General features: G+C 42.0%; 1 protein-coding gene across 4 annotated transcripts in view; it reads left to right on the top strand.

The window, feature by feature from the left end:
• Window positions 1-21,857, top strand: part of Col24a1 (collagen type XXIV alpha 1 chain) — a 261,191-nt gene that overhangs the window by 29,925 nt on the left and 209,409 nt on the right. For all 4 annotated transcript variants that reach the window (XM_021233967.2, XM_040751646.1, XM_021233968.2 and 1 more), the window contains 6 exons: window positions 4,217-4,270; window positions 13,858-13,902; window positions 18,442-18,495; window positions 19,431-19,475; window positions 20,359-20,412; window positions 21,539-21,583. In XM_021233967.2, coding sequence (XP_021089626.2) covers window positions 4,217-4,270; window positions 13,858-13,902; window positions 18,442-18,495; window positions 19,431-19,475; window positions 20,359-20,412; window positions 21,539-21,583 — 297 coding nt within the window. The remainder of the gene's footprint in view (window positions 1-4,216; window positions 4,271-13,857; window positions 13,903-18,441; window positions 18,496-19,430; window positions 19,476-20,358; window positions 20,413-21,538; window positions 21,584-21,857) is intronic.

Raw genomic sequence — 21,857 nt, 5'->3', positions numbered from 1 at the left:
TGCTACTTCGTTTCTGTAACTTTGTCTCTGTTATGAATATAAACATTTGTGTTTCTGATGGTGTTTCTGATGGCCCTGTAAAAGGGCCATTTGACCCCAAAGGGGTCGTGACCCACAGGTTGAGAACCATTGCTTTTCATGGTATAAAAGGCTGACTAGCTGCTGAGAGGCAGTTTTCATGCCGTATCTTCTAGTTGTAAAGACCAGAGCAGAGAGACTTTAGGTCCATTACTCAAAGGTAGTAACTGGCAGAATTAATGATAGACCTAAGCTTTCTAACTTTTAAGCCACGGTGTCTTTCAAGTCATCATGATATTCTGAAATCTGTGGGTAAAAGCTAATGATTCAAATGAAAGATAGCAACAAACCCCTAATTGGGAGGATGTATTTTCAGTAAGAATAGGTTAAAAAAGATTATTTTCTTTTATTTTGCTTTGATATTATGGAATTAACAATGTTCTTTATTAATTATTTTATTACTTAAATTTGCTATCTGATGATTTCATAATGTGTATAATGCATTCCGATCTCTCTTATCACCCACCATGACTTAACTCCTCCCTACCCTTGTCTACCCAACTTCTTCCCACAAATCTCTTTCTCCTACTCTGCTGTGTTTGTGACCTACTGTGTTTAACCACGGCATCTTTATGATTCTCTGGAGCCCTGGGGGCTCAGCATTCAGTGCACAGCTAAAGACGATGACTGCCCAGCTCCCAGAATCGACCAATGTAAAGTATTTCAGGAGTAAGATGTAGGGTCCAGTGAGCCCCTCCCCCATCTCTGACTGATTGTTGACAGGACCAGTTAAGTAACCCTGCTGCTGAGCCTCGGTGATGGATGTTTTAGACCTACAAGGTGGCTTTTCACAGCCTTTCCCTGTCTCCTGGCTCTCAGGTTCTTCCCATCCTCTCTTCTGCAGTGCTCCCTGAGCTTTGGAGGGTAAATGTGGGTCTACAGTTGCCGTCCATCCTTTGGGCATCCACGAATCCGCATCCACTGCTGTTCCCTGGCAGGACGGGTGTGCGGTTCATAGGGTCCACTTGTAAGACTGTTGATGCCGTCTCACCCCCAGCTGCCTGAATCCAGCATCCTGGCATGATAAATCCACCAGGGAGCAAGTTTCCAGCTTGGCTACAGCTTGTTTCTTTTATATCTTGCAGCCAAGGTGTGTAGTGTCTTCAGCTATAATGTCTTACCCTCTGCTGCGGGGGGGGGGGGAAGACAAAAGGTAGACAAAAGCCCATATTGTTTGGGGGCATCCCTGACCCACCACTCCTACAGAGGTCTCACACCAGTTTAATTTAGTGAGCACTCCTTCCAGGAGAGCAGCATTCTCTATCCATGCCGGGTATCTTTCTTCAATCTCTTCCTCATTTTTAAATTGGGTTACAAGATAGTTTTTTGTGCACTCTTCATTTTGGTTAATCTCCTTCCTCACCCCCTTGACTTTACGCATGTGTTTTGTTGGTTTCTTCGTTTGAGATGAGATCTCTCTAAACAACCTAGGCTTGTGGAGCTCATGACCCTCTGCCTCGGGATCCTGAGGCTGAGTTCCATCACATTTTGTTGCTGTGTTTGTTTGAAGTCTGTAAGAAGACATTTGGAAAGTTCTTGGTAGTTGTGACACAACTATAAGATGGTTTTGTTTATTGTTACATAATCACAAGTTAAAAATCCCCCAATAATACCAATGACTGCTGGGTTGAAATCTGATCTTGTAATTGGCTTACAGAAACTTTTGCAAACTTAAAACCTCATCAGACATCCTTTAAAAATACTTAAACTTTTAGTAGTTTTCTTTCTGTTGTAAAACTGAGTTTAGAGACTCTACAAAACACAGAAAGGGAATCCAAGTCTATTTTCAGAAAGATAATATGTTCATTGATGTGGTCGTCATTAGGAGGAAAAATACTAGGTGATCTGAGAAATACAAATGCCTTCAAAATACCTAAATATAGCATGTTCACTCTCTTATTAAATGTTGGAATTAGAGGTCAACTCTGTTTGGTGACTTCAAAATAGAGGCTACAGATTAAACAAAGCATTCATATCAAACGCTTGGTTTTATCTTCCTCTGTGATTTCTTTTTTGTACAAAATATAGGGTGTCTCAGTATGGGAGTAGAAACTTAAATGATGTTTTCACTTGAAGTGTTTTCACTTTTGACTTATTTATGTACTAACCATGGATAATATTGTATATAAGAAATGCGGTTACATGTAAAATTAATATCACTCTGCCACTGAGCTGTAAGTGAAACCCAAAATTTAAAAATGACAGATGCATTTTCCTGTCCTTTGTCCTTGTCAGTGCTAGGGCTGACCAGGCCTTAAGCATGACAGACAAGTGCTATGCTCTGATCTACATCTCCAGCGCTCTCCTCTCAGTGTGTGTGTGTATATCATGTGTGGGTATGTATGTGGTGTGTGTGTATGTGTGTGTATATATCATGTGGGTATGTATGTGGTGTGTGTGTATACCATGTGTGTGTGTATCATGTGTGGGTATGTATGTGGTGTGTGTGTATACCGTGAGAGTGTGTGTGTGTGTGTGTGTATCATGTGTGGGTATGTATATGGTATATGTGTGTGAGTATCATGTGTGGGTATGTATGTGGTGTGTGTGTGTGTATACCGTGTGTATATATATATATATATATATATGTAAAATGTGTATATGTATATGGTGTATGTGTGTATCATGTATGGGTATGTGTATGGTGTGTGTGTGTATATCATATGTGGGCATGTGTATGGTGAGTGTGCGTGTGTGTCTGTGTGTGTGTGTATCATGTGTGGGTATGTATGTAGTGTGTGTGTATACTGTGTGTGTATGTGTGTGCGTGTATGTATATATAATGTGTGTATGTATATGGTGTGTGTGTATCACGTATGGGAGTGTATATGGTGTGTGTGTGTGTGTGTGTGTGTGTGTGCGTGTGTGTAGGGAGCCTTCACAAGCCACAGCATATGTGTAGAAATCAGACAACCTTGACTGTTGGGTTTTTGCCTTCCACTGTGTTGAAGACAGGTTTCTTTGTTGTTCTCCACTGCATAAACCTGGCTAGCTGAGCCACAAGCTTTCAGGGATTCTTCTACATCTGCCTGAGTCTTGCCAGAGGAGCCCTGGGACTGCAGTGTGACCCATGGCGTCCAGCTTCAGCTCTAGAGCTTTTAAATCGGATGCTCACGCATGTGCAGAAAGCACTTTACCCACTGACTATCATCCTGGGCCTCTTCATCCCCTGTGTTATGTTTAGGGGGTAGCATTTCATTAAATTGCCCAGCGTTGCCTTTAACTCTCTCGGTAGCCCAGGTACACTGTGAACTTGTAATCCCTGTACCTAAATTTCCAGAGCACTGCATCACCAACCCTGCTGGGGGAACAGAGAGGATGGTGTGTGTGCTTCTAAAATTATAAAATAAAAAATTAACTCTAGTCTCTTAGAAACCGTTATTTGTGCCAGGCATTGATGACACACACCTTTAATCCCAGCACTCAGGAGGCAAAGGCAGGCAGATCTCAGTGAGTTTGAGGCCAGCCTGGTCTACAGAGCAAGTGCCAGGACAGGCTCCAAAGCTACAAAGAAAAGCCCTGTCTTGAAAACTCAAAAAAAAAAAAAAAAGGAAAGGAAAGAAACTGTATTTGTATTAAATGTGATTCTTCTTTACACTGCAACAGATTTGTTGATCAAATGAAAAGCTAACAAAAACATCTTGCTCCTTTATTCCTCAGGATAGGTCCTCAGCAGCCCTTACCCACAGAGTTTAGTTTTCTCTGAGCTGAGGGCGCTTCGCAGGGACAGGTGTCAGTGAGGCTGCAGAATCAGGAGTGATGATCCTCCCTCTGCGCACTTGAAGTCTTCCTGAGAGTCTCACCACATCCCAGAGCTCCACCAAAAAGGGGGACTGCCTAGTGCAGCCCTGTGGAACGTTTAAGGAAACTCCTTTGGGTGCTGTAAGCTGTTAGTAAAATTGGCGAAGGCATTTCTAGAGACTAGAACAACATAGAGCAAGGAATAAAGGCATGTAAGTGGACAGACGTCAGGTGGTCAGCAATGGAAGAGGTTAGGAACCCTTGCGGTGGCAGAGGAGTGCTAGAAAGGTCAGAGAGGATGCTGGGAAGGGCTGAGAAAGAGGGAGATGGAACCTAGACCAGATTATCAGGATCTATTTAAGATTAAATAGATTAAACCTCTGTGTTTCGTTTACAGGGTGACCATGGTGCTTTTGGATCGGTGGGCTCTCCTGGTCTGCAGGGACAAAAGGTAAGAGGAGTTTAGGAGTTTTTCTCTGGCGTAACTAAATGCTGGGTGGATCTCAGAATGTTTCTATGGCTGCAATTCCATTTTGAAGTTGAGCCTTACACTGACACCTCACATCTCTTTGCTCAGCAGAAGCAAATTCATCAGAAGGTTTAGCCAGGATAATCCAGAAACTTAGCATCCATTAAAGATGAGATTTGGGGAATAATAAAAGGCCCTTGAGTTTAGTAATGGAGAGCAAATTCTTGTGGAGAAAGTGAACGTCGTAGACAGGGTACCGACATCCTCCCTCTTTTTTCCCCCTCAATGTGTGTTTTTATTTAAATTAGAAACATGAATGCTTCACACGTCAATCCCAGCTCCCTCTCCCACCCCTCCTCCCTTGTCCCTCCACCAGCTCCTCTCCAGCCCCCCACCCAATCCCCACATCATTTCCCAGGGAGGGTGAGGCCCTCCTTGGGGGGATCTCCAGAGTCTGTCATTTCATCCAGGGCAGGACCTAGGCCCTTCTCCATGTGTCCAGGCTGAGAGAGCATCCCTCCATGTGGAATGGGCTCCCAAAGTTCATTCCTATGCCATGGTGAACACTGATCTGCTACCCAAGGCCCCAGAGATTTCTGAGGCCTTCTCACTGACACTACATTCATGGAGTCTGGATCAGTACCCTGTTGGCCTGTCAGCCATCAGTCTGGGGTTCAAGAGCTCCCCCTAGTCCGGTACTCTGAAAGCGCCTGATCTCGTCTTATCCTCCCTCTTTGAAGGCATATTAACCTGGCATCTTAGTTCTGAGTCTCTTCCATCTTCTTATAACATCTTGCCCGTGTGAGATGCCTATCTGTAATACACCTGGATTTTTTTTAAGAATTCCCACTTACGAGAAAGTAATGACTTCCAATGTTGTGTCAGTAACTAAGCCTGAAGAGCAGTCTGCTGGTTAGACTTTCTGTTGCTGTGACACATACCTGAGAGAACCAGTTTAAAAAGGAGGAAGCATTTAGTTTGTCTCACAGTTGACAGATTTCAGTGCTTGGGCAGCTGGTTCTGCTCTTCTTCCCCTATAGTGAGGCAGAGCATCAGAGGAGAGGGGCGAGGTGACTAACGGAAGCCAGGCATCAGAGGTTGAGAGAAGCAATGGACAAGATGGGTCCAAGAACCCATCCCAATGACCTGCTTCTTCCAGTTAAGTCCCTCATCCTAAAACTCCTAGCACCTCCCCAGATACCTCCACTGGCTGAGACCACACCTCCAGTACAGGAAGGTCATTTCCGTGTTGTGACAGTTGCATGGGCGTGAGTATTGTGGACAGCTAGTCGAGAGCTTTGGTCACGTGTGCATAGCAAGTCACTTGACTTCCTTTTCGCCCAGTTCGGTCATTGTAAGCAGCCCCTTGATAAATGACTCTCCAAGGCTAGTGAGATTTGACAATAGCTCAGAAAAGTTTTGAAAATTCAAGATGATAATGTTGTGTTTCTGAAAATGTTTCCTTCTTGTTCTAATTGCGCCCATTAATGGCAGCTGAGCACAGATGTTTGAAAACTAGGTAATGTGAAGAATGCAAAGGACATAACTATCTAATCCAAATGCAAACTAGTTCTTTACTTAGCTGGACTGAAGCAAGTTCCCATCTGACTGTTTGTCTGTGTGCATTTTGTGCGAATACATCATCTATATTCAAAATGAGTTTGGTGTACTTAACGGACTCCTCCTGTATGTAAGGAAGGCTAAAGGCAGACGCTGTTTGGTAGAATGTTCAGGTAAATAATGGTCTTTCTAACGTTGAACTCCTTAATTCAGTTCAATTTAATTTTTTGGTACAATTTAATTCACAGAGTTGGTTCCTACAAATAGGACCTGTGCTAGAATAATCTAAAATGGACGCTTGTGTTAGCAGTATCTTCCACACACCTGTTCCTTCTTTCTTAGAGTCTGCCCCAGAGTGGTAGATAAACCCCTAAGCTCAAGTCAATAAGTTTCTCTAAGGGGGGAAAGTTAGGAGTGGCTGAGAATATTGCTCAGCATCACAAAGATTTACAGCAGGATCAAGATAGAAAATCCATGGAGACTGAACCTGTGGGTTTTGAACTACGCGCATGTTCATGGTGAGACATAATAAGGTGCTCAGCTTTTGACTGACAGGAACTAATTTCATCCTTCTGTCGGCTGAGCCATTTTATGGATTACTTTGGTAACACTGCTAATGTCAGCAGTAACTATTCCATTATTTGAAATGTTCTAGTCTGCTGAACACTTTTTAAAAACAACTCTGGGGTGTATATAATGCTAAATAAACCATACATAAATTAACTGAAGTGTTTGTGGGCTAAATAATTCACCCAAAGCCACACAACTATTCACTGATGACCTTGGACTCAGTCCTAGCCTGTTTGACACAAGTGTGACTGTGTTCTTGGTAATTTGTCACAATATTTCCTGTGTGCTAATTCATTATTTAAGTCAATATTTATGAAAGTTCCAGTCTGCCATATTTCTAACTGTCTCCATCCTGTATGAAAAAGGCTGTATGCTGTTGATTTTCATGAGAGTTTGGGGCAACAGATGCCATGACTTCACTGCTCTCTTTCTCTGGAAAGGAGAAGAAAATATTAAAATTCTCCTCCTCTAAACCAAACTCAGACTTAAGTGATATTAAAAACTAGAATGACTGCAAGGAAACTCACAAAAACTGCTGAGATAAATCAAGATTAATGTGGAAAGTTTTGACAATTCTAAGTACTATTGAGATAGAAATAGCAATGTGAGGCAGCTGAAATCATTTTTTTTACTCTCCAACAGAATTATGTTAATTCATTCTTTCTCCCTTCAGCCTTACTTACTTCTATTTTAAAAATAGTACCAACATCTCTATCCAACAATCTGTCCCCTCCATTGACTCCTCTGTTACATTGCTTCTGCTTAACCATCTTGTAACTCTTATTTTCCTAGGAGCTAAAGTATATTTTCAATTCCCACTTACTAATTTTTTGGCCAAAACAGCAGATAAATTGAATCCAGAATGCATGCTGAGTTGGACAGAAGACAAAGGTTGTCAGTCCAAGCTGGATGCAAGATAGCTTTTTAAATTGCTTTATAAATAGCCCATCAGCTGCTATATTAAAATTGGAAGCTGCCTAGTTTGCTTTGTAAGAGCATCAGCAATGTGACCAAATGAAAACGTTTCCCTGGGTTCCAGAGGATGAGGGATGCAAGCAGTTAACTATGAAATATGCAAGTGTTCAAAACCATTTTTTACTATCAAAAAGCATTAGTGTGTCTTAAACAATAGTTATAAGCCAACGTGAACGCCTGTTGCATTAGACTAGAATCAGAATCGCTTCAGTTATTTGTAAATGTCCATAGCAAAAGATACAGCAAACGCCTGCATGAAATAGGAAAGGAAGAAACTGCTTCCTTGGAGTCCACTGTGATTTTTCCGGTCCCTCAAAAGCTATGTAAAACAAAGGTGGCACTGAGGAGCTGGAGCTACGTTGAATGTCGGGGGGACTAATAAAAGAATCTACATTGAATGTTGGGGGAAACTAATAAAATAATCTATCTTGGCGAGAAGTCAGGGCCTGAGAAGCCGATGTGAAGATTTCTGACCCCTCCATCGCCAACTCTACACCATTTCTGACTGGCCCCTCCTCCCTATAAAAGTCTGCAGAGCTGTTCTACCTTGGCTTGATTCCCAGCCCGATGTGGTCCTAACATCCAAACCCGAAGCCACTGCTTACAACCCGTGTCACTGCCCCTGTCTCTGTGTCTGCTCCTCCTCCAAGCAGGGGCCTGGAGAGCAAGGCTACTCAGTTCTGAACTCACTACGGTGCAAGCTAGGGGTGGCCAAAACTTTGTCGGTTGGAGGGCTTTGAAAATAAATTTCCTTCAGTCTGTCTTAGGTTGTTGACATTTCGGCATTGGCAATATATTCATTTGGCTTGAAGTATTCAGCTTCTACAATTATATCTGTATCCTCAGAATTAGCTGCCGTCCATCACTGGGCATTGTTGTGCTTAGTTCAGTAGTTTGGTTTTTTTTTTCATTCAATAGGCTATTGTATGGTCAAGTTATTGTTTAATGAAGTATTAAAAATGAAAGTCTTGGTCTGGCCAGGTGGTTCAGTGGGTAGAGTCACTACCCACCAAGCCTGACAGCCTGAGTTCCATGCCTGGGACTTAGGTGATAGAAGGAGAAAAGTGGCCCCTGCAAGTTGTCCTCTGATCTCCATACACATGCCATAGCACATGTGTGCATGCATGTGCATGCATGTGCACACACAAACACACAGACAGATTCAATACAAGTAAATACGTCTAAAATTAAAATCTCTATGTAAAACAGAAATCCTAAGCCCTATTTATGATTGGAATTTCTGCTACTAAAATGTTATATCATAACACATTTAAGATGATTCTTTATTAATACGTTTTAGTCTGTTTTGAAATAGAGATATTAAATTTTCTTATTGACCAAGTTCCTTAAGGAATGCTTTTGCTCAATTCTTGCCAGTGTATTCATTTAAAAAATCATATGTTGTCAGTTCTGACCTTTTGATGTTTACTCTAGTCAAATAAAATACTCAAAATGGGAATCTCCATGTCACCCAAGCAATTTTCCATCCATCTTTTCATCACTTTGTCCACTCCTTCACTTAGCGAATACCCACGGAGGCACTGAGATACCACCCTCAGCGCATGGAAAGGGAGCCTAGGTTAAGTTTAAGCTCCTGAAGCGGCCCATACATCTTCTCTAACTCCACGCTGGCCTCATTTACAAACATCTTTCATCTGGACACACCCTCTTGCATTCCGCTGTCCTCCTTCCGGTGAGCAGCGTAAGGGAAGGAATGATTCATTTTTGCTCACAGCTTCCCATTCTTCCAACCACGGTTCTTGAGCCCACTGTGCGCCCGTGATGGCGGACGTGGTGTGAAGCTGTTTGTGAGCCCATGTTGGTGGGCGCCGTGGTCAGCAGCATGTGGAAAGGGACGTTCTTCACTTCCTGTGGCCTGGAAGCAGAGATTGGAACAGATTGGGGGCCTGATGTAATCATAAAGACACCTACTTCCTCCCCTCGGCCCCAAGTCCAACTCCAGAGCACCCCAAATAGTGCCACCATCTGAGGCCTAACCTGAGAGCTGTGGGGACATCTCATATTCAAAATGTCTGTGCTTCTGATCGAGTTAGGAACCAACCTCGGAAGCCTGAGGTTGGGCTTGCTTCTAGGTACATCCGTTTCGAATTCATCCTCAGACCTACAGTGAATCTCAGATCTGCTTTTCATACATATGTCTGCTAAATTTTTACAAAAGTAACAGAGTCCTTTCTGACAGATTCTTATGCTCACAGAACTCTAGCAACTGCAATTTAGCAATTACCCAATTCAATGCTATCATTTTACATAGAATGATGCTGGGTCTCGTGATATGACTAGTCACTGCAAAGGTTAGAGCCAGAACCCACTGTGCTTACTCTGTTCATATTAGTAACCCTGAAAACAGACACAGAAAACATCTTGTTTCACTTATATGCGTTTGATTGCAAAGGATGGTGCCATAGGCTGTCGCAAGGAGGTCAGCGTTTCAATCCCCTCTGTAGCAGTGAGGGAAACAGGGATCACGCAGAATCTAAGCTTAAGTCCTGTAATATGATGACCTTGTAGAGACAGTTGAATGCCAAGCAGCTCTGGATATCTTAGGGGCACATTTGTGTGTATGTAATGTACATTCCTGCTCTCTCTCTCTCTCTCTCTCTCTCTCTCTCTCTCTCTCTCTCTCTCTCTCTCTCTCTCTCTTCCCCCTTCCCTCCCTCCCTCTCTCTCCCTTCACCCTTCTCTCCATCTCCCTTTTCCCGTCTCTCCCTCTTTCCTTCAATACAATTTTAAAACTGCCTTTCTTCTCCTCTGACCACTTCTTTTCTCAACATCATATCCATTTACTCTCAATTTTTCCTGTTTTCGTGTCCTTATGGCATCTCACAGTCCCCACTAGGGAGTACCTGAACATTTCAGCATTCTTGTTTTGTATTAACAGAAAAGAAAGTATAAGCGGAGCAGCTAATCTTTATTTAGACAAAAATTCCTCATTCCAAGTGACCTCGTGGGCTAAAGGCCCGGTTTGGGATAGCCCTCACTTGGGTCAAATGCCAACTCTGGTGACAGCAGCGGGAAGGGGATGAGCTGGTGGGGAGCAAGACTGCTGGCTGGCCCTGCTGTTTGGGGGGCCCTCTGACTGAAGAACCCCGAAAGGGGCTGGGGGCGGGGCGGCGGCATGCAGAAGATGCCATTATTAGTCTGCCTTTCAGTGTGCTTCAGGGAAGGGAGTCCTGAGAGCTTAGACCGATGCTCCGTGCTGTGTCTCTGTGGGTGAGGGAGAAAGGAAATGCCAGAGAGAAGCACAAAGCATGGAGCCCTGGACTCGAGCTCACAGGGCTGAAAAAAGAGCGAATGGGAGCATACTTACTCAGAAAGGTGGTGGTGGAAGAGCGCTTCCTGCCCTGTCTCCTGAGTTCTCGATCCCGCTCTCCCAGGCTCTCCCTGGGAGTCCCACCTCACCCCAGAGTACACCTGCCATGTCTGAGTTCTTACCGCCTACTCTGTGAGAGCCCGAGTTGAGATCCCTGGCGCAATGGGGCGTGAGGCTGCTCTTCCGCGCTCCAGCTCTGCTCAGGCAGAGGCAGGAGGGTTCCTAGAACTTGCTGGCCACAAGTCTAGCTGAATCAGTAAGCTCCAGGTTCAGGGAGAGACCCTGTCTCCAGAAACAAGGTGGAGAGAGCTTGAGAAAGAAGCAAGCATCAACCCGTGGTCCCCTCACACACATGCGCATTTACATACAAACAAACATGGACATGCATGGACATGTGCACACCCACGCATGCACACACCCGACAGAAAGGAAAAGGAAATTTTCTTGTTCTTTTATGTGAACAGAGTCTCTGGAAATGAGATATTGATTCACTGACATTTGATTCTAACTGTATAATAAGCCCCAGAGTTTCTTTCTGTCTTGTTCTTTATTTGAACTTCTTTAATTCTGTTGCAGATTTTTCTAGTGGAAAAAATTATGCTATCTATTTTATAACTTAGGGTGCTAATGAGAGAGGTTAATATTTGTTCATTGGTTCTCTTACCTGGAAAAGACTTGTATAGTTGATTTCCCAGATGACTTTATAGGACCGTTCTGATGAGCCTCTTTCATTAGTTCATTCATGTCTTGCAATGGTGACTGGATTAGAGACAGAACTGGATGTTGTCCAACTTTTCAGTAATTGTAAACAGATTATGTCTGAAGGAATGTTGTCTTGATGTGACTGAGCTAAACACAACTTTGTAAATGCCTCAGTAAATTTAACAGATTCTGTGCTAGATCGGAGCCTTTTATAACAGTTATTTTAAGAATTAGGTATTTTTTAAAATAGAAATTAAACTCGTACTCAAATTTAGTAATAAATCGGGAGACTATTGTATTGATTAGGGAACGAGTAGCAACAACAAGCTAATCAGAGGTGGGCATATGGCTCCGTGGTGGAGTGCTTGTTTCCTGCCATGTATGCAGCTCCGGGTTGCAATGTACAGCGTTAAAAATACATCTACACAATGGACAGAGAAAATGTGGTACATTTACACAATGGAGTACTATTCAGCAGAAAAAAATAATGGAATCATGAGATTCGCAGGCAAATGGATGACACTAGAAGAAACCATCCTGAGTGAGGTAACCCAGTCACAAAAAGAGAAACATGGCATGTACTCTCTCATATATGGATTTTAGACATAGATCTGGGGAGTGCCAGCCTACAATCCTATGGCCAGAGAGTCTGGGAAACAGAAACTTCATTTAGTGGCTGATCGAAGAAGAGGCAGACTCCCTTGGTTAAGTACTGAGCTGAACTCAAGAAAGCCAGTAACAGAGAGGGAGGACTGATGATCAAAGGGATTAAGACTGGGCTGGTTTAACCCCCAGAAACAGCTGACTAGACAAAGGTTAACTCTTGAATCCCAGGCATCAGCCTGGGAATCCAGCATGGGACTGATCAAGACCCCCTGAATCTGGGTATCAGTGAGGAGGCCTAGGTAATCTATTGAGCCTTGGGCAGCAGATCAGTACCCATCCCAAGTATACACACGGACTTTGGACTCCCATAGGACAATGTGAGGTGCACTCTCACCCTGAACTCTTGGGGAAGGGTCTAGGCCCTGCCCTATATGAAATGACAGACTATGGACACCCCCATGGAGGGCCTCACCCTCCCTGGGGGAATGAGGGGATAACGGGGGGGGGGAGTTGGGGGAGGGCACGAGAGGAGGGGAGGGAATGGAAGAGGGACCTGGAACTGACTTGTGAAGCAACCTCATTTCTTATCTAAATTTAAACTGGAAAATAAAATTTAAACAAAAACAGAACAAATTGGAACTGGAGAGATGGCTCAGTGGTTAAGAGCACCAGATGTTCTTCCAGAGGTCCTGAGTTCAGTTCCCAGCACCTACCTCAAATGCTGTGACAGACTTTGATGATCCCCCATGGGAGGCCTCACCCTCCATGAGGTGTGAATGGGGGTTGGGATGGAGATGGGATGGGGGTTGGCGGGGAGAATGGGAGGACAGGAGGGAGAGGGAGCTGGGATTGGTATCTAAAATAAGATAGTTTTTAATTTAAATAAAATTAATTTAAAAAAGAAAGAAAATGTACTCTGTGAGAGCATGGAAGCTTTTCTTAAAGGCAGTGTAGCAAGTGTTGAAAATTAGTGTTTCTTATGCAGTGGGTGAAAAGGATATCAAAGGAGGAACCTTCATAACTAACTTTGTTTGAGGCTGTATTTTCTATTTTGTTTTATATTTTACCTATGAAAGAAAAAACATATAAAAGTACATCTCTGATATATTAGGAAAAAATAAACTGAAAATATTAACAGTAATGTTTCCAGCAGCATTTTACCACAGAAAAATCTGCTGCAGTAGAAATAAAGAACAAAAAATACAAACTTTCTTCGTCTTCCATTAAGTTGTTTAGAAAGTACACCATGTTAGTCAAATATCACATTCTTCTTAATATGGAGAACAGAAATCTTGTCAGGACATGTTTATACAATTGAAAAGCATACTATGGCATCTGTACCATACTAAATAAAACTTTATGTGATTGTATTCACCTTGATGTATATAAAAATATTAGAAAATTTAACACTTATTTGCAATTATACATCACTTATTCCTAACTTAAACAGGTATTCCTTATTGTAAAGTGTAAACTCTTGTCCAAAATATACTGCTTGTATTATTTTGTTTATTTTGTTGGAAAACATGATTCAGCTCATAAATTTCTGTTAAATGACTTTCCCTTTCTCTAAGTATTTGTGAATTTGATAAACTTCTGTTCATATAATTTTTTCTTCAGTTAAATTTCTATATTTTCCCTATTTCAGGTTGATATAGCCTGCATCTTTTGGCTGGTCATAATAAAATATGTTTTACTCAGATAAAAAAACAGAGCAAATAAGCAAAGGAACAAAGCTCCCCAGTGTTTTAGGACCTCTGTTTAGTCACTTGGCCACCCGGTGTAAGCTGATGCTCCATGACACGTCTTTACTTGCTTCCTGTAGGGTCCCAAAGGACATCCAGGGCTCCCTGGGCTCCGTGGGGAACAAGTAAGTGCTTTCTTATCTTCTGGGGGGACAAAGATGGACATAAAGGAACACTCTGGAGGGATCACTTTTCTCTTGCCTTTTTTATTTTTCCTAGCAGTTACTTTCTTTCATTCTATTTACAGCAAAGTTAAAACCTTTAATTAATTATCTATAGATTCTGAACTAGCAATGCTTTAATGCTGTTCATTTTTCTTTTCCTGTTGTTTTCAGAGCAGTGATTCCTAAACCTCTGATTCACAAGTCCATTTGAGAATTTTGAAACTGTCTTAGACCCTTTCCAAGAAAATATAAATATCCGTAAACACCTGTCCTTTCATTCAATTTTAGGGTCTGGTTGGTCCACAGATCCTAATCAGATTTGGTGCTAGAATGGACCACACATCGTTACCCGTAACTGTGGATACACACACATGTGCTACTTAAGTCAAAACACTTTTGCAACCGTTCGGGTTTTGATCATGCTATTACCTTTCTCTCCCACAAGAAGATAACGACATTGCCCTGTAGATAAAATATAATCACAGACAGGGAGGGGCAGGGATTAGAACCTGACTAAGATAGTGGGTGCCGTCATGGGTGATTCAGCAAAGGCCGAGGAAGCCCAGAATAGAACTCCAGGATGAAAAGTGATGACTAGTCTCTGAAGGAAACACACAAATGAAGAAACAAAGCCAGATTTCTCTTTGATTCATATTAAGCAGGACAGCATTTGCAGTTTTTCGAGATTACTAATTACCACCCATAGCCAGGAAAGTAGTGTGTATATCAGTAGCAGGTGCAGGCTTGGCTTCCTGAAGCTCAGACAAGTGCTGGAAGGCTTGTGAGCAGTTACAGGGGAAAGTGTGAGAAGGGTGGTAGGAATCAGCCCTTGGGAGAAGATGCCTGGATTGTGGCTTTGGCAGAGGTACGCAGATTCCAGTGAAGGAGCCCAGTACATCAGGGGTCAATGACAACTCGGCACTGACGGTACTGATGAGTCCTCTCAACTGCTTGGTCATCTAGTTCTGTTAATTTACGTGTTATTGCTCTGACGGGTGATATCGTTACTAACTGGGAAGTCCGAATTCGGTTTTAAAGACTGGAAAATGTGGACCAGAGAGGTCACATCATAAAGTACTTGCCATGCAAGCACGAAGACATGAGTTTGATTCCCAGCAGGCAGATAAAAGGGACAGAGGCTCCCTGGGTCTCACTGCCTCGGAGACCAGCCTACGTGGCTCTGAATGAAAGACCCTGTAACAGAAAATAAGGCAGAGGGTTCCTGAGGAATGGCACCCAAGGTTGGCCTTCGGCCTCTGTGTGTACACACTCACACACACACACACACACACACACATCCACACGCACTTACACATACCCTTCATAAAGACTAGAAAGAGAAGAGTCAAAATTGGTAGTGGCCCCAAGGAACAACTGAAAATACTCTTGCTTTCCAACTGTGAAAACAGCTGGCCAAAAACCAATTCATTTATTTCACTTGGAGTATGACTGTGATTCTGAGATTTACCTCTGGGAAATTTGTCAGCAAATTGGCCAGCAAACATTTGAAAACACAATTATCTCATTTTCATGCATTCTAGTCATAAGAGCTGGCTGAGCCTGTGTGTTTTGCCGAACAGTACTATGACAGAGACTTACCTAATGTTTCTTGTGCTAACGAATCAAGCGCTCAGCATCAGCAGCATTTGGGTTACAGCTGTCTATTTCCTCCACACGGCCATCACATGACACAGGTGCTATTATTCCGTTTTGCAAATGAGAAAACTGAGAGTGTGTAGAAAAGACCTATAGAGATATTACTGCAATTCTGAATGAAATCACCCAGCTAAGCACAGGTATTTTGATGTTCCTTGTATGAGAAGCTAGGCTGGAGCAGGCTTCCTTATTTCCTGATGCTAATTGCTCAATTAGAATACTCTTTTGAAAACACATTTGCAAGTGCAGAGTGAACTCAGTCATGGTGCCTTGTGTTTCTGTGCTTGTCATGTGACCACAGTATGATGCTTGTCTGCTGTAGCTGAGACATGAATGGAATTCTCCTGTTTCCTCTATGCAGCTGGGCTGTGTTAGAAACCCATTCAGAATCAGATTGCCCTCATGTTCCATTGCAGATTTGCTTTGAAACATTGAGTTCAGTTGACTTAATCTAGCTAGGAATGGAATGAGAAAGGGATGGCGGTTGGCATTAGTCAGAGAGACAATGACCTATAAATAAAAACTGCCTGTTAAGTGTGTCTCATTCCTTCCCATCCTCATATCCAAATACAAAGCCTCATGACTCTCTCGACTTAGGTCTGTGTGTTTTGGAATCAGACAAGCATTAGGGAATACACCAAAGTGAAGCTCACAATTAGGACAACTTATGCTAGTGTTACCTACACATCAGACTCACACTAGAGAGCCACCTTGAATGGCAGTCTCTGGAATTAGAATCATTGATTTAAATCCTGCTGTCACATTGCTAGCCATATTATATACTACTGGTGGCTCGAAAGTGTCATTGCCTCTTCTCACATCTATAACACAGGAACAATAATATCTGCTTTATAGGATTTTTGAACAGGTTGAACAAGATGATATATATCAGCACTTTATCAGTACTTAGTGCCTGGAACACACTCAGTAAACATGACAGGAATAAGATATCCTATGTAGTGTATATTAATAGAGTAATATTATATATATACATATATATAATTGTGTTAGACATTCTTCTCGTGTAGATAAGAAATTTTTACTGTGTAAGCCCCAGAAGGTCAGTATTTATCATAATTTATTAAACTAGCTACCAGCATTACTTACTTCTATATATCTTCCTTTCTTCAGATGTAAAATGGAAAATAAGATGTAAAGTCTGTGTAAAATACTTGCTACAGAGAGCACTCCTAACAAAAAATAACTCTTGCACAAATGGGACATGACGAGAAACAAGAGAACAAAATTGAGAAAAGCATTCTGAGAAAAAATTGAGAGAAAAACTAAATTGTGTCCTCAGTTTGCTTTACCCGGGGTCTGACCTTTCTCTTGATCTTCAAATATTGGAGGAGTCCTGAGGTTTCAGTATTTAGGAGTGGATGCTTCTGTGTGCCACAGAAGGTGGGGGACAAAATGCAGCCTGTTATCTCTTTATGGTCAATAAGATGGAAATGAGTTCTATGTCACAAGGAACCTAGAACGCCTACCACTACTCTGTTGTTATCACATGATGGTAAGAAAAAGGCAGTATGGCACGCGTTCTTTTGGTGTGTCCTTCATGTAAGAATTGTTTGAGACACGTAAACTCAGGATAAACAGACATGAATGAATAAAACATCAACGTGTGTCTGGAGAGGTGGCTCAGCGATTCAGAGGACAAGGGTTTAGCTCTAGCATCCACAAGTTGGCTCACAACCAACTGTAACTCCAGTTCCAGGACATCAGCTGTCCTCTTCCGCCTTCCATGGACACTGCATGCATGTGTGTTAGACATATGTGCAGGCAAAATGCTCACTCACACACATGAACACCTAGATAATTCAATACAATCTTCAAAACATCAGTGAAAGACAATACGAAAAGAATAAGCTTTTACTATTTTTTTTCAGCCAGTCTGCAACAGATTTCCTTTCTGATGTCTTTTGAATGTCTGTCAGTTTTCTTTGAGCAAAATTTGTCTCAAGCCAAGAATACAAAGTGTGGGAACTCACTGCATGTCTAAATCAGTGTGGGCTGCTATGACAAAATTCCACACACTGGGTGATTTATAGACAACAAAGCTTTGTCTTCCCCAATCCTAGAGGCTGAGATCTCACATCAATAGGCCAGATTGGATGGACTCTGAAGAGGGCTGTGTTCAGGGCAGCAAGCAGCTGCCTTATATCCTGGCATGGGGCAAACAGGGCTACAAGCTTTTGATTGCTTCCTATAAGAACGTCAATCGTACTCGTCAGGACTCCACCCATTTGACGTAGCTACACCAAAGGCCCTCACCATTAAGCCACTGGGCCTGAGTGTTGGGCTTAGGATTTCAACGGGTGAACTTGAAGGAAGACATGAACATTCAGTCCTAGCATCCTCCAAAGGTTTTATCAGTCAAGATCTGTTTGCTCAGTCAGACTCTCTGTGATGTTATGTCCAGCTTAGAAAGACATGAGAAGTTGGCTTTGAAGTTACTAATCCTCTTGGGCTCCTGGGGTCGGTGCCTAAACATTAAGGAGTGGTGTAGAATGGCGAAGATGAAGAGACTATTAAGACATGTGTTCGCTTTTCCATGGAAATGATTTTCTTATTTAGATAAACAGCGTCAAACTTGTTCCTCCCACAAGCATTACAGTCATCAGTGTCTCACTTATGGCCTTCCTTTAATGGTTTTTCATTTTTATTTAAAAAAAATTGGCCTAATTTCCTTCAGATAATGGCTTCAGTATGATACACATCATGCTATACTTAGTAATGTCATGAGAAGTTTTTTCTTCTAAATTTGGGTATTCTAAATACCAGATGGGTTTCTTTGGGTCTCCTGTGGGTTTCATCTGTCTTATTTATTTACTTTTATTTCAGGGACTCCCAGGACTGGCTGGTAACATTGGCTCACCTGGCTACCCTGGCAGGCAGGTGCAGTGACTACGCTTACACTTCTCCTTCCGTGTCCCTTGTCACATACGCATTGCATATTCTGATTTTAGAGTCATTGTTCAATTGACAGATATGTTTGTTCTCCTTCGTGGTGAATTACTTAGATAAATAATCAAAATCAAAGTTGCAAAAATTCCTCAAATACTGTACTGTAGACTGGTTCGTTGGATGCTGAAACCTGGCTTGTAAATACATTTGATACATTTCACAACAGAACTTTTAAAGTTATGGTGCCTAAGAGACAAGTAAGATCTGCAATGAGTCCCATGCTAACTTGACTAAAATGAAATAAGTGTGAAGGCATCTCCACAATAAGTGTTATTTTTAATAACACACTTATAAAAACTTGGGAGACAATTGGCAGTGGTTCACATGCCACTATGAAATCCTTTCATCTGACCTGAATCCAGTTCCATATGAAAATCTGTATGCCCTTTCCTCTCTTTCCCAACTTAACATAAATTAATAATAGAGTAGGTTTTCCTTCTTAGACTTTTCATGGCATGATGGTTTTTAAAAATAATAACTAAAATTTGAAATCTAGATTTATAACCTTATCCTCAAGGAAAGGGCATATAACAATCTAAGAATCAATCTATTGTTCTCAGAGTAAGTTAGAGGTGTCTGCACAGAATACAGATGATTTCCCAATGAAAAATAATTTAGAGAAAAAAATGCTTGCTGTTCCTGAAAACACCTGCTAATGTACTTTATTTGGGTGACTAAGATACAGTTATACATCCATTTCATGTGATGCCTTTTGGGTTCTGAAATTACAAAATTCTTTGAACATTTGTGATCTTCTTTAGGTAAACTGAGTCCTGAGTTTCATAGTCTTTTTGTAGTTTTATCAGTCTGCTTGTTAGCACCTCAAACACACTGTACCATCCTGATGGCACCTTTGTTCTCACCAGGGTTTAGCTGGACCAGAAGGGAGCCCAGGCCCTAAAGGAGTCCCAGTAAGTGAGCGCTCTTTGTTTGTTTCTTTATTGTCAGTTTGTTAAGCATACCTGCAAGAGTGTAGAATGAAAACATACAGAGAACTTACCTGTCACACTCGTTAGGGGTTTTGCAAATTTAGTTTGAAAGGAATTGCATTTGACATTCTCTCTCTGATGCACGGAAAATCATTGGTCTCGTCATTCTTATCTGCTTCCCAATCTTCACTTGCTCTTGGCTGTGTTAGGATGTGCTATGCACACTGTGGCATCATGCAGTAGTTTAACGTGGAGATAATTTGATGGCGCAAGAGCCATCACCACTGCCAGGCGTAAGGAAATGTCTCTGAAGAAGGGACGCCTCACATCAGGGCATCACTTTATACTTCTAAACCATTAAAGGAAAATATGAGTCATCCTTAATCAACAAGGAAAAAAGCAAAAATACCATGATAATGGAGCATGCAACAAACACCACATCGCTGCAATTGCTGCTTTAAGCATGCAAGGCCTCTGCTTTACCAAGATTTAGGTCCTGTAGATCTCTCCCCTTCCCTCGTTGAAATGCATGCCTCTGTGTTTCTTGCCATCTGCCTTGTATTTTAGTGGCATAACCCACACTCTATGCATTTCCCTGCCCTGGAACTTTAGTGAAGGAAAGGCTTGGGCTGTGTTGTTTTCAGTTACTGCCTTGCCTTGAGTTAGACTCTCTACTCCTTGGTATCAATGAAAAGATTTACGTGTAATGTCTTGACAAAAAACAGTAACACAAGGAGAAGTTGTTTATATTTTTGCATATTTAAATGTAACACTAAGGTACATAACACTTTAAGCACTTCTGCTTAGAATTTTATGGATCACACAGTAAAACGAAACAGTTTCAAGATGATTTTCTTTCTTCAAGGGTTTCATTGGCTCTCCTGGAGAGGCAGGACAGCTTGGGCCCGAAGGAGAAAGGGTGAGGTTGTTTCCTTCAAATATGATTTCTAATGTGCTCTCCTTGTGATCCAGTGGGGATCACAAACTTGCATTTGGGAGTTAGGTTCAGTGTAAGAGAAATCACGTACTAGAAATATTGGACTTTTATAAATTGTCCTGAATTTTTGTAAGAAACGTGATATGAACATAAATGGTTAGAGATTTTAAATTTAGTTGTTAAAATATGAAAATAGGTCTCTGTGTAGCCATGCCTAGTCCTCATGAATTTCTTCCTCTCTGGGGTTTATAAATGACTGCGGGTCAAGGTGATATTATCAAGTAGGATGTTTGAGGTATCAGTTAATAGACACTCAGACTCAAAGTGGATTGAAATGGGAAAATTTTAAGAATAATGATGGGAATAGTACACAGCTTGCCAAACAGCTGCACACACACCCATAGACTGCTGTACAAATGCGTCATATGAATTAACTCCTGTAATGCCCACACAGAACAGTTGTTATTCTCATTATTGATTGAGAGAGTGAGACATATACAGAGAAAGTAACTCATCCTTGACCACATGCAGGAAGTGAGAGTGTAGAACACGCCCACCCATGTCCTGGGTACACAGCCTGGGTGCTTGACTCCACTATTTCTTACCTGACCAGAAACTGTTGAAAGGCTGGTGGCATCTGTATGAAAGATAACCTAGAGCAGGAAGAGAATCCTCTCTGCTGCTATTTTTACATTAGTTTCACATAAAATCAGAAACTGGCAGTGCGAGGATCTAATTAACTTTGTTTATCTCCAAACAGAGAAGGAAGGGAAGACAGAGGACGAAACGCACCCTGCTTCAGCTGTAGAAAGTCAGAAGGCCCTGTTGGTCTGACTTGCCATTACTGGTGGCATGCCTACTCCTCACAAACAGCTATCACTACCAGGGAAGGGAAGGGCTCTACTTGAGAGCTTGAGTGATATTAGGAAGCTTTTTTGGAGAAAGAATTGAATATGTTGCTAAATGAATATGCTGAAGTTAAATGAATATATTGAAGCTCTTTTGAACATCGCACTGATATTTCTCTAGTCGACATGCAATCAAAAGAGCTGGTTCTTTAATGCATTCATTCAGCAAGCGCCTAACTTTTGACGTTTCTGTGTCCTAGGGTACTCCTGGGATCCGTGGGAAGAAGGGTCTGAAGGGAAGACAGGTAACTTGCTTCATCCTCCTTGAGGGCCGGGAGACCAGTGGGGCCGGATCTTGCTTGTTTCTCCCTTCTTAGAATGCTCACGAGTGTCTCTGCCTTTGTGTCTGTTGTCACCCAGTGATTTGTGCCGCTTTAACTTTGCACCGAATAATGCTTGAGATGGGAAAGGAAATGTAGGTGTGAAAAAAAAGACCTCTAAATTTAATACTCCTAAGCAGAATAGATTGTTGTCTCCATGGTAGGGCAGTGCAACGCCAGAATACACAGGAACAACTTA

This window comes from Mesocricetus auratus, unplaced genomic scaffold (genome assembly GCF_017639785.1).
Source record: "Mesocricetus auratus isolate SY011 unplaced genomic scaffold, BCM_Maur_2.0 Super-Scaffold_100009, whole genome shotgun sequence".
NCBI classification, from domain to species: Eukaryota; Metazoa; Chordata; class Mammalia; order Rodentia; family Cricetidae; genus Mesocricetus; species Mesocricetus auratus.
Note: the sequence above shows the minus strand (reverse complement) of the source record. Positions and strands in the feature narration are given on the sequence as shown.